This window comes from Lichenostomus cassidix, chromosome 4A, assembly GCF_008360975.1.
Source record: "Lichenostomus cassidix isolate B80296 chromosome 4A, HeHo_3.0, whole genome shotgun sequence".
Taxonomy (NCBI): Eukaryota; Metazoa; Chordata; class Aves; order Passeriformes; family Meliphagidae; genus Lichenostomus; species Lichenostomus cassidix.
In genome coordinates, this window is record NC_139485.1 from 3,026,656 (window position 1) to 3,043,761 (window position 17,106).

At 44.0% G+C, this 17,106-nt stretch overlaps 1 protein-coding gene and 1 long non-coding RNA gene across 2 annotated transcripts; one reads left to right on the forward strand and one right to left on the reverse strand.

The window, feature by feature from the left end:
- Positions 1 to 379: 379 nt before the first annotated feature.
- LOC146437293 (UDP-N-acetylglucosamine transferase subunit ALG13-like) lies at positions 380 to 3,570 on the reverse strand. Its single transcript, XM_085060085.1, has 4 exons — positions 3,386 to 3,570; positions 2,761 to 2,920; positions 2,432 to 2,570; positions 380 to 725 (listed from the first exon to the last, which is right to left on the reverse strand). Exons 1-4 carry the CDS (start codon positions 3,464 to 3,466, stop codon positions 614 to 616), a joined length of 492 nt encoding a protein of 163 aa, XP_084916211.1. The 5' UTR covers positions 3,467 to 3,570; the 3' UTR covers positions 380 to 613.
- Positions 3,571 to 3,914: 344 nt separating this feature from the next.
- LOC146437294 (uncharacterized) lies at positions 3,915 to 14,085 on the forward strand. The gene is made up of 3 exons (XR_014852171.1): positions 3,915 to 4,581; positions 5,174 to 5,320; positions 6,167 to 14,085. It is a non-coding gene; the product is annotated as an uncharacterized LOC146437294 (long non-coding RNA).
- Positions 14,086 to 17,106: the final 3,021 nt, after the last annotated feature.

Sequence of the window (17,106 nt, forward strand, 5' to 3'; positions counted from 1 at the left end):
CCAGGGGCAGCCACAGCTTCTCTGGGCACCCTGTGCCAGAGCCTGACCACCCTCACAGGGAAGAGTTTCTTCCTTACATATAATCTAAATAGGAAACACTGGGTGTGCAGAAGTCTAGACTAGTGGGTTATGATGGGATAATGCCATGTAAATGAGTGTACTGCCAAGCCCGTTCCTCTCCTGCGTTTTACTTCGTGGCTAAATCACCCAAACCCAGGGCAGCTGTGGGCAGTTTGGCAGCACTTTGCAGCTCATGGCTTTTTTCACCTCAATTCACCACATGCTTTTCTCCTTTTGAGGCTTAAATCTCTGACTTAAGTTCTCTTTTCAATGCTTCTGTAAACACATGAAACAAAGAGCTGAAGGCATCTGCAGAACATCACAGGAACATAAACAAAGACCATTTATTTCCACCTGTACTTGGCAAACATGGTCAAGAGACCACTATGGTTATGCCATGCCTGTTGAGTAGTTAAGCTAGTCCTCATTACTTGGAATAACCATTGCAGTACAGATTTTGTGATGTACATATGTCTGCTTTTGGCCCAGCTGGTGCATCTTAAGTGTAGGAGATAAGACGTTTTATTCCAATATTTTTATTTCTCTGTTTTGTTTATTGAAACCCAAAAACTTTATCCAAGAATGAAGCAAACTTTTCTGGCTGTCCAGGAGGAAAAGGCTTCAAAGTTGACAAGTCCATCGACTGCAGTGTCTCCACAAGAGTGCTGTAAAAACAGATCAAAACCAAAAATTAAAAAAAAAATCTATCCCAAAGGGAATTTTTTATACACACAATTTTCTTTCTATTCACCCATACATAATTCTTTAGCATAGAAATATAAATAAGGACATGTATGGAAAGGAAGAGACCCCAGAGAGCAGCAGGCTCCAGCCAGCACTTGCTTGTAGGCAGCACTGCTGAGAACACAATTCCATCACCTTTCAGACAATCTCAGCTCTTGAACTTTTTAATTTTCTGTGGTTGCAATGCTGAGAGACTGAACAAGATCTGAGGCTTTTCCCCACAAACCATAGGAGGAAATTCATCCTATTTGAACACATGGCAGAGCTCTCCCCTGATCACAGAGCCAGAAAGAACAGCTACATCAATCTGTTACTTGCTATTATCAGGCTGCAAATAAGGCTCAAATGCTTGGCGCTGCCCAACAGAAGAAATAAAAATTGCACAGCTGACAGAAGCACCAAGATAATGAGTTTAAGAAATTTGCTTCATGTAAACGAATGCCAGGCCTAGTCTGTTCAGAAAGCTCTTCTGAAACATATGAAATCCTACTTGCAGGGCAAAGGGACAAGATGCAGACTAAGTAATGGGAGTTACATTTTCTCTGCCTTCAGTTTAAAACTCATCTGCTGTTTTTAGAGGAGAGTCAATCATAAGTAAAGAGAAAACAGTAAGACACAGTCAAAACCAGGAGAGAACAAAAAAACAACAGGAGTCAGGATGAACTCTAAAAATGGAGCTGGGGTTTTTGGTGGTGGCGGGATTTTTTTGCGTGTTGCTTGCTTGGTTGCTGGCTTGGTTGCTTGCAGTGGAGGGTTTTTTGTGTGTTTTTGGTTGCTTGGTTTGGTTTGGGTTTTTTCCTGAAGATCTGTGAAACTGCTTGTCAGAGAATACAGTGGATTCAAGAAGTTTGGTTTAAAGGGCAGCCTGAATAAGTATTTGAAAGACAGAGGTCTTGGAAGTTACTAACCAGACAACATCTGATTTATGAATTCCCCTGAATCCAAGTAATTAAGAGCCTAAGAAACTCAAGACAGAAACACAGGACAGAAACACAAGCAAGTACTGCGTGTTCTTGCCCTGTTTCTGCTTTTGCCTGGGCACCTGCATATGGCCACTGCAAACAGGACACTGAGCTGTGTGGACTCTTGATCTGTGTCAGTAAGACCATGCTTATGTTTTGTTCTTCATACTCCAGATACTTTTAATTTTATTATGTCAGTGAATCCATAGGCAACTTTACTGCCCTTTACAAGGAAAGTCTGCCAGGAGGAATTGATCCTCTATGGTTTATGGTTACAAACTGATGGTCTGTGCTGTTTTATTTCTAGACTTCCAAAAAGAATCCAGCAACTAGTGAGAAAAAGCAGAGAAAGAGAGTAACTATTAGGTGCCTCTAGGATGCTACCTAATCCTTCCAAGTTCAAATATTTCTATTTAGCTTAAATTCTTCTTTTAATCTGAATACATGCACCCTCAAATGGAAAAAATAATTAGAAGAGGGCATGGTCAAAAGGCTTGGTAAGTGTGGTAAATTAGTACCTAGAGTTAATCTATCCACTCTGGAAAATCTAATATCCAGATGGAAGTTACAGAGAAGGATATGTATTTCCTTGTTTCATTCACAGTTCTGCAGTAACATGGAGTGAATGTTCTTGTCCAGCGAGTACAGACACAGCAGCTCCATACCTGCAGTTACAGTAGAGGACATAGCCATCCCTGTGGAGCTGTTTGGCCAGCTCGAGCTGATGGTTGTCCATCAGCTTGTCGTTTATTACTACTATTAGGGGTTTTCCTTTCTCTAGAGTCTCCAGGCAGCTACCTGCACCTACAAGAGAAACAGAAAACACAGCGAGAGGTGAAATGTCCTCCTACTTGCTCCTAAAACAGGAGGGACAGTTGAACAACCCTGTGGACCTCAATATTCCCAGCCAGCCCACCCCTGAGCCGAAAAGACTTCATCGCACCGACCTCCTGCAGCAGGTCCCGGGAGCCCCAGGAGGCAGACGGAGCTATACCTGCGTGGCTGATGACCAGGTCAGCGCTCTGCAGCTCCTCAGCCAGCGAGTCCTTGAAGCGGAACGCTTGCACGGCCACGGGCAGGTCGCTGCTGGGCTGCGGCAGCGCGCCCCGACCCACCTGCAGCACCAGCCTCTGGTAGCCGCGGCTCTGCAGCGCCTGCGGGGAGCGGGTATCAGCGGAGGGGTTAACGGGGGAGAACAGGGCTGGCATGAAGAGAGGGATGGAGGAGAGCGGGACTAGAGGGGCAGGATGGGGGAGGATGCCAGCGGGGAGGTGGGGAGGGATGGCGGGGTTGGAGTGAAGGCATGAGGCGGGGACAGAGGGGGTGTGTGGGGGGTGTGTGAGGGGTGTGCCCAGCTCGGCACCTGGCGCCTGGCCCCGCTCCCGGTTACCGCGGGCCGGGTACTGCTGCCCCCTCCCCTCCCACACACCGTCCTGCCCTTCCTCCGCCGGCACTTCCCGCCTCTGCCCGCGGGCAGCCCCGGCTCGCTCCGGCCCCTCGGCCAGCCCGGCAGCACTCCCGGGCCGGGGCTGCAGGGCGGGGCAGCTCGCGGCGCGCAGGCGCCAGCCCCGGCAGCGCAGGCCCGGGCCGGAGCGGATCCTCTGTCTCGGGCGCCTGACCTGCAGCGCGGGCGGGGAGCGGGCGGCGGCGATCAGCTCGTCGAAGCTGGTGGTGCCCACGGTGACGAACACGGACTTCATGGCCGCCGGGGCACGCCGGCCGCGGGGCCGCCAGAGGGCGCCGCCCGCCCGCGCAGCGCTCCCGAAATGGCGGCCGGGCTGAGGGGCGGGCCGGGGCGGGCGGGAGAGCCCTGTTCCCTCACGGTGCCGTCCCTCCCCGCCCCGCCCCGCCCCGGCCCGCCCCGCTCCTGACGGCCGCCTCTCCTCACGGCCCTTACCGGCCCGTTTCGTCCCGCTGCCTCCGCCCAGGCGAGGCTGGTGTCGCGGCGCTGTGGGGCTTGCCCGCACGGTGCCACAGCAGCAGCGATGGTGCCGCGCTGACGAACGCACTGGCCGGCAGCGTTTAGAGGGGTAGCTAGGACTGCCTCAGGATTTTAGACTTTCAAGGAGGAGAGGTAAAAAAGAAAGAAATGTGGAAAAGGGATTCGTAGAGTTTTGGGCTCCCTATGTTGTTTCAGCACTGGGGACACATAACTCACGGCTGGGTGTGTTCAGAGCTGCCATTGCAGGGCCACAGCCACCTTCCCTTCACTGACACTGGCCCAAGCCTCCCGCAACACTTACTGTGGGACTAACACTTTATCTTCTACCTGAAAATCCTCAATATTAAATGTGTTAACATAGTCTTGTCCACTGAACGCCAGGAATTACTCCTGACGAGTTGCACAAACCCAGCAATCACTTTTGTTTCTTAATTGCAAGTGTAACGTGATGCACAATGCTACAAAAATAAACCCAAGTTAGAGATCTAAATCTGTTTATTCTCTGAATTAAGTTCAACAGATGAGGTCACTGTACACATTGAGTGTTCCAAGAAAGATGTAGAAAAGATGCAGCTGTCTTGAGGATACCTCTGATTGCCAGGTTAATGCCTCATTCACGATGCTCATTAGCACCCTGTTGTTTTCATTTAGCATAATGAGCCACACTGAAATGTATTTAGTTTTTGATTAAAGCAAGTAGCGCTGACAGCAGACATGGCACTTTGTCTGGGTGGAAAAACACTGTAGAACAAAACAATATCAGTGTCCTGAGAGCACAGGGACTTAGTGCCTCTGCCCAGCCTCATTCAGCTCTTGCTGTTGTTCCTTGGGAAAAGGAATCCAGGAGCTGAGGGTGGCCACAACACCAGCCAGGTAAAGACCTCACTAACAGGGCACAGTCTGGCTGCACCAGAGCTCTGGCAGTAACAGGCAAAAACAGGGTAACAGGGTCAATCCAGGAAACCCAAACAGCAATTCAGGTAAAGGACAGGATAATTAAATGTTAGGGGGTTTGGTTTTTTCTGTGTGTCACTGAAAGGCAGTGTCCTCTGCAGCTTGCACTCCCAGCTTCATGCTGTATAGGGGCTAGAAGAAAAAATATTCACATGTAAAATTGCAGTGACTTAAATTTGCGTTGGAGTTTTCACTGGAGGATACATTCTACTTGCACATTGAATTAGGCTTGTTAGGGTGATTTTAAACTGAAGAGAAAAGGGAAAACCATCCATTAAGGGACTTGATTTCATGCTAATTTGTACCTGCTGTTTTAATTAGAAGTTGTGTAGGGCATAAGTAGAATTTTGCCCATGAGTGCTTATGCTCTGGTCCGTGAGAACTACAGATCATTCTCAAAATGAGGTAATTGGAGCTGATCCTGTGCAGCTTTAAGGCAGGTAGAAGTCATGTAATCCAGGCTCGGTGCTGTTTCTTGTTTCATTGCTGCCTCTGCACTGTGTTCCTACAGATACAACCACACAGTGATCCCATTCAGAGAACTGACCTGACAGTGGCTTGTTTGCAGCTAGATCAGCTCACTGAGCTGCACAGGCAGCACTACCTGCACAAGAGAGGTGGCAGAGCTGTGGTACCTTGGATTTGGTCTGGCTTAAAGGTCAGGGGATTGCACCTTTGTGCACCCCTCTGTTGTCATAAACTGCAGCCACCTCTGGGCCTTGTGGCTGAGCAGCTGAGTGCCCGTAGCCTTTGGGGCAAACCTTGTGTGAACTTGGCCTGCTTGGCCTGGACAGTCCTTCTTTACAGTGCCAGTTGTGTCTCTGCAAGCTGTGTGTGTGGGATATTATCAGGGAGAGTCCAGAAATAGGGGCTCAGTCTGACATAATGTAGTCCTGGACCCCAGGGAGAGGCTAGGAAAAGGCTGAAATGGAAAATAGGTTCTTGTGAGAGCTTGCTTCCATCTGTGCTTTACAGGGCATAATTTATATTCTGATATTTTCTTCCCATGAAAACGTCTGGGCAAGAAAGTGAAGATGTCATGAGTGCAAGCTGGTTTTTTTGAGAGAGGAATGACATATCCCTCCCTTCTTAGCTGGTGTTTGAAATGTTTCTGGATGGCTCAGTTTTGAGCATTGTCGCTTTGTATGCAGTTCAGCTTGCCGCAATTTGCCCAGAGAGCTCTATAATTATACTATTCAGGGGTAAGAAAGTGCATGAAAATAAACTAGTCAGCTCACATCTTTGTTTCTGAAAACTACATCCTGCCTTTAGTTTGCTCTCAAAATCTAAAGGCTAACCCACAACAGTTGTGATAAAACTCTGATGACCCCTGAAATGCATGGGCGACAGCATGTCAAATAATGAATCATTAAAAACCATACACCAACAGGAAGGCAGGAAACCTGTATGAGTCTACAAACTTTGATTTTCTTTGAAGGAAAAAAAAAAAAAGCCAATAACTGGCTATTTACTGTCTTTCCTAACCCTTGTATTTTGTGCACAGATTGATTTTCCATATGGCTTGTGATATACTGGTGCAGTGGATGACATGAGGCACAAGAGAGCAATTAGACTTCTCCACACTTAATGTACATTATATTTCAGTACTTTTAATGTTTATGAATGTGCAAAAAGAGTAAAGAGAGTCCTACTTCTCTTTCTTATTTGCTTTATATAAATTTGAATGGAAAAATTGTTTGCTTCCTTTTCCTCTCTCATTGAGATGTAGTGCTGTACCTATGAGGGTTGATATTTTTGTTACTGTAGGGAACTTTGAAAATTAGATGGAAGATCTTTTGGGGAATAATTCTTTCATATTACCATGATTCAGAGATGCTTGGTCTGGGAAATAACAGAGTAACATTTGTCAGGCAAATGTCAATAGTATACTTTGAAATATTTCATCATTTTTTTACATCCTTTAGATTGTCTCTTTGTGGGTTTGTTATTTAGCAGCTGATTGACAGGCAGCTGGCAGATACACAAAGCTCAGAGTGACTGGAGACTGGGAGATGTTGGAACACCTCCGAAGACAGACATGGAAACACGAGGAGGAGCTCTGTCTGCTGACTAAATATCTCACGTGTGGAGTGAAAAAGGAAGCTGTGGCTTAGCCAGAATGGGTGTCCACCATCTGACAGCTCTCATGGATTCTGCTGAATTTCACCACATTTGATGACGTGCCTTGAAGGCCCTGGTTCTGGAATTATGGAATCATCCTTTTTAAGGCCTTATGTTTCTGAAAATGACTGAGAAAACCACTCGCTGGCTCATAAGGCCCTGAAGCCCAACACACAATATTCGTTATAGATCTGTAACTATGTATCTGTTTGTTACTCCTGTTTTGCTTTGTATTTAAACAATGTAATGAGTCTTTGAGACCTGATCTCGAGGAAGGTCAGAAGTTACTAATATATGAAAGTGAAGTGCTGCTGGCCTTTGCTCTCACACGAAGCAGGAGGGCACATCTACACTGGCATAGCACATGCCGTGTTTCAATCCTTGTTACAAGGACTGTGGCTCAGCTGATTTGTACCAACCCTTGAGCTGGATCCTTACTGATGCCCAAGGCCTCTGCTAGGTTTCTGTCATAAGTGAAATTCTTGCCTTAAAGAACAAGAAAATGGGCTTAATATCAAATAAAATTTCTCAAAGCTGGCAATTTCAGTAGTGTTTGGGTTATTGGGAGATTAAAGGAAATAATTTGAAGAGTGGTGGCAAACCAAACCAGGCCAGTGTGCAGAGGTAGGAGGAGGCCTGAGGTTTGTTGCAAGGAAGGCTCAGTGTGGTGATGTCTCCTGAAAACTCAGCTCAGCTCCTTTGGGATGACAGCCTGGCACCACTCCTTGCTGTCTGTGGGAAACACATGCCACCATTCCTGCCTGCTGGCCACCAGCAAACACCTCCACAGCAGTCCACTGTGTGAACACCCTGCCGTTTCATATTCCTGCATAATCCCTCTGACAACCAAATCTATTAAAAATTCATTTTCATCCAGGCAAATCAGACTCCCTGAAATCAATTGAGCTTTGTTCTCTGAGGGCAGCTTGTGCTAGTGCAAATGTAATCAAATCCTGAGGTGCCTTGCATGCATTTTTACAAGCACTGAGATGGAATTCGTGTTTCAATTATTCTTTTTGATGTGCATTTTTGAAGGAAATTAGAATATTATGCTCAAGTAAACCAACAGTTTTAGATCTTTAGGAAGGAACTCCAAGTGAGCTGAGTTCCTTTTCCCCAACAATCCCAATTTTACAAGTACATACAAATATCTCTGTTTGCCATGCAGCATAAAAATAGATGAGGAGGTGAACCCAGTGTGAACTCAGACTAAATTTCACTTCTGTCCTTTTGCCTGCTGTTCCCCAGTCGCTGGCTTGAGACAGCAGCAGCCTATGTAGACAGTTTGAATTGTTCTCCAGAAGTATTCATGGACACCTAAGTCAGTTCACAGAAGTAAATGGATTTTTGAAATATGTAGACTTGCTGAATATGCCCTACAACTAATGCAAAGCTGCTCTAATTCTGCCAGAAAAGCAAAGAGCAGAGCAGGGGTGTTGGGCAGATGTGAGCAGTGGTGTTTATACCAGGAGAGGGCTGCCTGCATTCATTGCAGTGAGGGCACCCAGCCTGCAGGCTCCGTTTTGCTCCAGCTTTTCTGCATAGCATTAGCATCTTCCCATTTGCAATGCCTGTTTTGAATTCCCAAGCTGGGTCTCAGAACCAAAGTGAAATAGTGAAAGCACACGAAGTTCACCTCCCAGCTGATCAACAGCCACAGCCAACACAGATCCACTCAAGGTCTGAAAATGCAGTGATGTTTCATGGACTGAACCTGCCTGTTTGCAGCAAGCCTTGTTCAGAGGAGCTGTGCCCTCTGCGTCATCCCCAAGCCTTTGCAAGAGCAGCAGGGGTGCTAAAAGCAGTGGCAGTCATGATTCATTTCTCTCTCCTGTTTGTTTGTGCTAATAAGATGATAGCTTATTATTTACAAGCAGGCTAGTTTCCATTAGACATTAAGGATCACAGCAGCCACGAGATACTTAGCAAAACCATTCAGCTCTACTTGGAGATTTTTAACAGCTCTGGGCCACCAGTTCTTTTGTGTGCATGATATACAGCATCTACTGAGAAGAATCAATACCAGAAACATCTTTGTATGCATTTCCTGTTTATGGCCTTTTTATCACCAGAAATGCTAGAAATATTTTATGCAGAAGCAAATCAGGAGGTTAATGGTATGCGGTGAATTTCACAGAGATAAAAAATTGTGGCTTTTATATTTTAATGTTCTAAGGATATATGCAGAGAGACATGTAAGAGTCGTATTTACAACTGGAAAATTGTTTTGAGTGCATGTGCCTGGGTGCTTTACAAATATATCCTCTTATTTAGGTATCAACACATACCAGTGAATCTTCTCTCATGATTTCTGGTGTCATAATTCCAGGATAACATTAAGCTGTTTAAAGTAAATAATCATTCTACAATGCACTGGGAAATATTGGACCAGATTCATCCCAGGGACGATTGAACTGGCTTAGATCTAAATCAGAGCTCAGTATTATATGGGAGAGACATCATTGCTGCATGCACTAATGTCAAAACAAGACTGTTTTATGTTACCTTGCCTGTAGAGGAAGCTTCTGAACTCAGGATAGTCCTGTTTGCTTCACCCTGTAGCATACTTATGCATGGCCACCTGTACTTCCATGCCCAGTAATCCTGCCTTTCCCTTTCCCTGATGAAACCAAGAGCTCTTCAGCTGCTCAGTGTTTGTGTTCACTAAACAAGGCTTTGTGTACCAATGTTTCCTGTTAGTGACACAGTACAAAACACTGTCCTTGTCACTGTGCCATCTTAAAATGGTGATTCATGGTTAAATCCATCCAAATGAAGGATTCATTTCTAAGTATCCATTTATAAGTGTCTAATTGTACCCTCAGATTGTACAGTTACAATCTGATTTGTAAGTGTATCACAGGTTGGGTTTATGGCTGAGGGTAGATTGAGGCCTTAAATCTGTCCCAAACTGAAAACATGAAACATGGGGTGAAACATGGCAGATGTACAGACAGGTCAGCTTTCCATGCCTTGTGTGGAACTATTAAGGCTGGAAATTTCTTCACACTTCCCAGCATGGCTCATACTTAATAATTTTGGTGATGGCTCTGAGCTTTCAGTGGGGGTATGGGCAGCTGGCCATCAGAAATTGGGCTGAGGACACTTGCAGGCTGCTGTGCCACCATTCTGTAAACAGCATCAGGTTGTTGTCAGTGCTGAACTCGACCCAATGCCTTCGCCATGAAGCAAATGATGTCCCTTTTCTGTCCCTTATCAAAGGGACGTAATTGCCTGGCAGCCCTCACAGTAATATGTTGACACTTCTGGCATAGCTAGTAAAATAAATTAATTTTTTCCAAAGGTAATGAGCTTTGATATTAAAGAAATGATTCATGCCGAAGATCAAAAGGAAATGTCTTCTGAAGCAGTGTCCCATGTCCCTCCAGGGCCTTAGATTTCTGGCATCATAGGCTAAATCATTCCCTTTGGTTTCTCCGAACCTGGAATATTATTTTGTATTTTGTGAGGCAGTGGCTTGGTGAGGATTCAGGTAAAATCTTCCTTGATTCTGAGACTGGGAGTACACAAGGCACTGCTGGGATGTAGTGCTCCCTAACTGTTTTTTGTTTGTGAACAACCTACCCCAAGGTGCTAATTAGCTGGAGGAGTTGCATATCCACAAAGCACTGGTTTGTTCCTCTGTAAAAATACATTGGTGGTTGGTGTGACTTGGCTTAATTGTGAACATCCTGTGCTCTCTGAAATCAGCAAGGTAATAGCAAAAATTTATGAGACTGGTATTTTCAATTTAAAAACTAATTGCAAATATTAAATTAATTCTTAATAACAACCATCCTCATTAAGGATTTGTTAGACGCAATAAACACATATAAATATTTTTGTTTATTTCTCACAAAATCTAGCCACATTTTGCTTGCACTCCATAAGATGTGTACTTGGGAGTTGATACTTTTTTTTTCTGTGGTTTTCATCAGCTACTTTCTTGTTCCAGGTGCTGTGCAGGCTGGAAGAAATTCTTTTGTGTGCCTTTCTTTGACAGACAAATATGATTTGTGCCATGCCAGGTATTTCTGTTCTGACTTCAAGGATGCCTGAGCAAACATGAGGCAAAGCATGGCTGGTTGTATTCTGTGGCTTCTGAGATTAAGTAATGCAGATGCCTTAAACTGGTCTTAAATGTTCTTTGGCATGTTTTATTTTGCTCAGAGGAAGAAGGTTCACATCAGACTTAGATGAAAGTCTTGAAGGTATTTGTGGGTTCTAGATAATTGTGATACATCAGTTTTAATTTGTACTCTGTGCTTCAGAAGTGGCTGCAATAGGAGGAACCAGCATGATCTCCATGGGTTTATGTAACAAAAATGAACACCAATTACAGTGCATTTTTTCCACTGGGACTTAGCCCATCATTTTGTCTAATTATGGTATGAATCCCACAATGGAGAAAACCTTTTTTCTGTAAAGAATTAATTCCCTCTAGAAATGCTAAAAATCTTAAAGAACTCAACTTATAATGCATTTTGCAATAGATAATGAGAGCCTATGCCAACCACTTACCACAGGAAAAAAAAGAAACAAAACAAAAACCCTCAGAAAAACATGAAGAACTACCCTAGAAGGAAAAGAAGGAATGTGTAATAGTTTGTATAAAAGCCTCTCATACTTTATCTAGACTTGTACTAAATAAAATGACTGATCTATGAAACATTACTGTCAATTGATTGCTGATGGATTTATTGACATACACTCAAGGAATAATGTTGGACTAGAGAGGAAGAAAACAGCTGAAAACACATTCTACTCTGCAAAGAAATTCTGAAACAGTGAGAGGAACAGTTTCTGTCACCAGGCATGTTACATCCTGAGTTTGCCTGTGGTCAAGAAGGGAAAAACCTCTGATTTCCTCACTCGCAGCCCTACTTTTCTGCCCAAGTTCCAGCATTGATTTGATTCGATTTCTGCAGATCTGAGATGGTTCATTAAGCTGCAAAGCTCTGCTGAGGGTTGTTTAAAAAGACTGCTGTGTGACAAAAAAGTCAGCAGAGAGAAGAGCTGCAAGGCTGCTTTGACCCAGTGGAGGATGGTTGTGGATGAGAATGACAAAGATTATGCTGTGGTCACTCGGGGATGAAAACTCCACATACACATATTTTATTTTGCCTGATGGTCTCTTATGAGTTTAAAACCTGCAGTATTAAATAAAGAGGTAGTGTTTAGTATTGAAATTTCCTTCCCCAGCTGTCTGGTGAAATTGAATTCAAACTCTTATTTTCATTCAATAGAATGCAATATACTTTCATATTTTATAACACTGAATGAAAGATCTTTCAGGCTCACTCACAAGAAAAAAGAAACAGCCTTCCCCAGAGGAAGACTGCATTTATTTACAGATTGGTCTGCTAAAAAACCCCAAACCAAATTATGATTACTGCTGAAAGATGATACCGTGGGCTGTGAAAACCTGGTAGAGCTGGATCTAATCACCTGAGGGAGTGACAAGAGCTCTCACAGCTTCCTGGATGTAGAGATGTTTGTTTGTCATGTTTGTCTTTCCTTCAAGGAAATTTATACACCCAGAAAGACAAAAATCTCTGTTGGACAAAACCTTGCAACTCTCAGATCTTCCTGCTTCAATAACACTGAAGTCAAACCGTGTAGTAGCTGTCCAGGGAGAGCTGATTGTTTTCTCCTTATTTTGCCTTTAAATTACATTGAAAGATTTTATTTGGATAACTCCTTGCTATCAGTTTCCTGTGTTCCTCAGTGAGTGTTTGTCACAGTGACATGCACAGGTGAATGGAAGGAGCAGCACATGGAATGTGCACAGAGGCAAACTGGGCACAGCCAAGCTGAATTTGCTGTGCCTGACCTCAGTGGAAGGGGCTGCTTGTTCAAAGAGACTTTTCAAAGACTTTTCAAAGCAGGCCATACCTAGAAAGATCAGATTCATTGTCAGTCTGCATTCCCAAATCCTTGGCTGGCACTGCAGCATCAACTCCTGCATTTGGTTTGGCTGTTGCTGCTTTCTCAGAGCCTGCTGCCTGCTCTGAGGGGAATCCCATTGCTCTGAAGAGGGAAAGGACTCAGTCTTTTTGCCTGATGTATCCTACTGGGTATTTTTACTTTCTGTGAGCATCACTAGCACTCTGCTGGGATTCATTCCTGTGATTTGCTGTGTGGCTGTTGTGTTTGGATTCAGGTGGATCATGACTAAAACCTACATTAGGAGAAAGTTACAGTCACACATCTATCCACAACAGACCTTGGCCTTGCACACCTCTTGCATAGATGAATATTCTCTGTGTCATGGGAACTTGTGTGCTTGCATAAACTGCACATTCTGACCTCAAGTTTTCATTTTAGGTATATTGCTCTGTCCTCTGCTCTTGAGGTGTGAATGACTCTTGTGTTCTCAAGTTTCCTCCGATGGATTTAAAAAAAAGAAAAAAAAAGAAGTATTCATAAGATAGAAAAGCTTTTAATGGCAGAAGTGACACCAAATTAAAAGGTGTTGTCTGCAAGCATTCTGTCTGAACTCTGACTTGCTCATGGATGTGGAAGGCAGCTTTCCAGAGAAAGGCCTTCAAGACATCTCACTGCCTTAAAGTGTGATCAGCTTTTCCCAATCTCTTTGTTAATGCTGTTGTCCAGCATGGGCCTTGAAGACACTGAATTTCCACTAAAGCAGTATCCTCTTAGGGATGTTTTAAGATTTCTAAGCCAGCAAAATTCATTGAAAAAGTAGAAATAGAACAAAATCTCACCCAGGCTAAGTATACACTCAGTCTGTCAGCATTTCTTTTCCAAATTGCTTTGCAGCAAATTATTATTCATCGGAGCAGTCTGAGTGGAGGGAAGCAGGTCAGCAGAGCAATGATGTGTCTACAGTAAATTGATGGATAGTTACAAGCAAAAGTCAAACAAAGGAAAAGCAGCCTCAGCACTCTGATCCCAGGGGTTTCTTTCTTCCCAAGAAGCTTGCAGAAGTGCATATGGAGAATATTGCTGTGCTGTGGTTATCTGTTACCTGTCCCTCACTGTGTTGGTTATGCTCTGAAACAATAAACTTCTTGGAAATTCAGCACAGCGTTGGCCCAAACCTGGTACATTCAGGATGCTTCCCTATTTCTTGTTTTGTTGGACACAAACAACAACAAGAAGTCACATTTCTTCCCCTCTAGGTGCCAACATGAAGTGCAAACTGGTGTGGTGTTACCATCCTGACAGAGTCAGTGCTGAAAGGGCTGTTCAGAGCTTTTCCGAGGTGTGAAAGCATGAAAAATTTGTGATCAACGGCAAACTGACATCAGTTTGATTCTGCTGTGACACTCTGTAAGATCTGCCACTGAGTTTACTGCAGCAACCTCACCCTGGCCCAGATTTGAGCTTCCTGGGGCATTGTGTGCTGTTCATGCCACAGCAACTTGGACAGGTCCTTACAACCTAAGGATTATGGAGTAACACTGCAAAAAGTCCTTCATGTTTACCTGCTGTGAGCATGAATTAGCTTGAATTGGGGTTGCTAAGGCAGAAGGAATAAACTGGAAACACCCACTAGTGAGTTCTGGAGCAAAGACAGGGTACTGGTATGGGAAGAATGATGGGAAGGTGGAGGATGCCAAAGCCTGTGGGACACTCAAATCCAGCTCATGGCTTTGTAAAGAGTGTCCCACTACAGCCCTTGGTCTCCACACAGTTCAAAGGGGAGCCAGTTGGCTTCCAAATCTCCCCTGCATTTTAAGGAAGAGCTTCTCTGCCTTTGGTGCTGTTTGCTCACACATGTGGGGCACACAGAAATATCCCAGACAGGTCCTACTTGGTTCAGTGCTGTTGGTAGGTATGTGGAATATTTTTTTCTTTTTAAATAAAATGACATGAATAAACTTTGTCAGTAGCTTTTGTGGTGCCAGTGTTTTAAGACTTGAAGAGGAACTGGCTTCAGGACAACAGCCCAGATTAAATGAGATAAATTTCTTGCTTGCAGAGAAGAACAGATTTCAAGCATCAAAGAATGTTGCTGAGCTCTCATTTGGCTTTCAGGTGCCTTTTGTTGTCTCGTAATTGATTTTTATTAAATGGTATTGTGAGAGTAGAACTATGGCTGTGCAGAGAGAATTAATGCAGAGTTGGTTTAGGAAGTCTGTGGCTATTAGCTTGATCAAATTATACTTTGAAAATGGATTAATAAATCTAGAGGAGAAGGAAGGGAGGAGAAGGTCTTTTGAATTATTCATCATTTGTTTGACAAGTTTACATAGCCATGAAATGCAGGTGGGAGTAGAAAGAGTTATTTATTAATTGCATATGAATTGCACAGACCTTTCCCTCTAGCAGCCAGATCTGCTTTCACAATTTAGCTTTGCATACAGCTGGACAAATTCTTTTTGCCTCCAGCGGAAGAAATTCTAAGTACCTCTGAAAAATGCAATCCATCAAATTTCAAAATCAGTTTATTTTCTTACTCTTAACATCAGTCATCTTAGATGATATTTTAACTATTCTTGGTAATGAAAGGACTGAGAAGGAAATGTTCATATATCACATCCTAGAGAGCAAGTGTACAAGAAACCAAATTATCATTGTGGGTTTTTCAGGCTTTGTTTTGATATCTGTGCCCACAGAACAAACACCAGGAACTCAAGACTGCTTTTACTCTTGCTGGAACTTCCCAACCTTCTGGAAAAGCCTGAGGAAGGTGCAGATCTGAGAGGGCTTTATGGGGTAAGGCTCTTGGCAGATGGAATGTATAACATGCAGTTCCTTTTTGTGAATAAATGTGAAATCTGTGTCAGGAACCATAACTGCAAATACCTTCCCCAATCCAAAAGTATTTATCCCTTTTACTTAACATACTGTGAAGTCTTTTTATTTGAGCCCACTGCAAAGATCAAGCAGACCTCACCATCTCTAGGTTTATTTTTCTATCAGAATGTGACCAATGGAGCCTACAGCTCATGTACCAACAAAATACTGCTTGGGATTTCCCCTTTCCAGATATATCCCCATCTGAATTTTTAGTAATGAATGTCATTGTAAACTGTACATTTTGTGTAGGGCACATGAATAAACTGGGAACAAACTTTCCGCCCACACCAGAATTTAGCTGAAGTGTAGCCACAACACAAAGATGTATCTTCTTGGAAAAAAAGTACAATCATTCCACAATTTCACCTCACTTGCTCCCTAACCTATAGCAAATCAGGTGATTTTACCTTTTACATTGCCTGCCAGCAGAGGAGTTGTCTGTGTGTTTCTTGCTCTCCAAACCTACTCTAAAGCTGGAGCTGTCTGTCTGCACTTACCTGGACTCTTCCCTCATAAGTAGTTACCTCATTAGTGACTGAAGGCTAAAGACATGTAAGGATATATAACTTCCTAGTGAGGACAAGTCATAAAACAAAGTTGGTATTAATGCTGACAGTTAAATTGATATGTGACTTCACATAATTTTTGTGTTTTGAACATTTTTATTTATTTTTCAAGGAAAATTGAGAAAGATCCTTTGGGAAGAATCAAGGATCAGGGTTGATCCTCTGCTGAGTTATGTTTTTCTCTACAGCCCTGCAAGGATATGCAAATAAATGTTTATGTTTATTCTGACATAGAGCATGAACATATTCTACATAACAACCCTTTCTGCTCGATACTTAAGGTCTGTTAATACGGAAAATTCATGCTTGTGGATGGAAATCCCATGGGTGAGATTGCTCAAGGATTGATTATGTATCGTTTGGGGAGCCCTGCTCCTGATAGCTCCCAGATCAAGATCCCTGGGACATTTGGGAGTCATGGTGGTTGTTTGATGAGGGAAGAGGAGGCTCACTCTGAGCTCCCAGTCCCACCCTCCAGGGCGGTGATGCACAGGCGTTTTGCTGCTCCTTCCCCACAACAGGTGGCTGTCTTCCCCCGCAGGCAGGCCGTGGAGGAGGTGAGGAATTTACTCAATAGTCACTCCAATCGTTTGTTTCCAGTGTGTGATGGGAGCAAGGATGAGGCAAACTGTGCTGCTTCAAGGAATGTTCACACAGACTGGTGTGTGAACTCTCTTCCTGCCCAGAGACTCCCTGTGTGAGTTAGTTTGGAATAGTGGCACCACTGGGGCTGTGTGTGCTGGGAGCTGGTCTGTCACATCCACAGGTGGGAACAGCACAGAGCAGCCAGTGACTCACCACTGACAGCACTGTGCCTCGTTATTTTTGTCAAAAGCCCCATTTTTTAGCAGGTGGCCAAGTGGGAAGGAAACAGCCTGCTGGAGGGGAAGGGTGTGGCTGGGAGACCTGCAGTGCTCCAGGATGCAGCAAACCCGTGCTGAAGTTCCAATAACCATTCCTTAAAGCCAGAGAATGCCAAACTTCACTT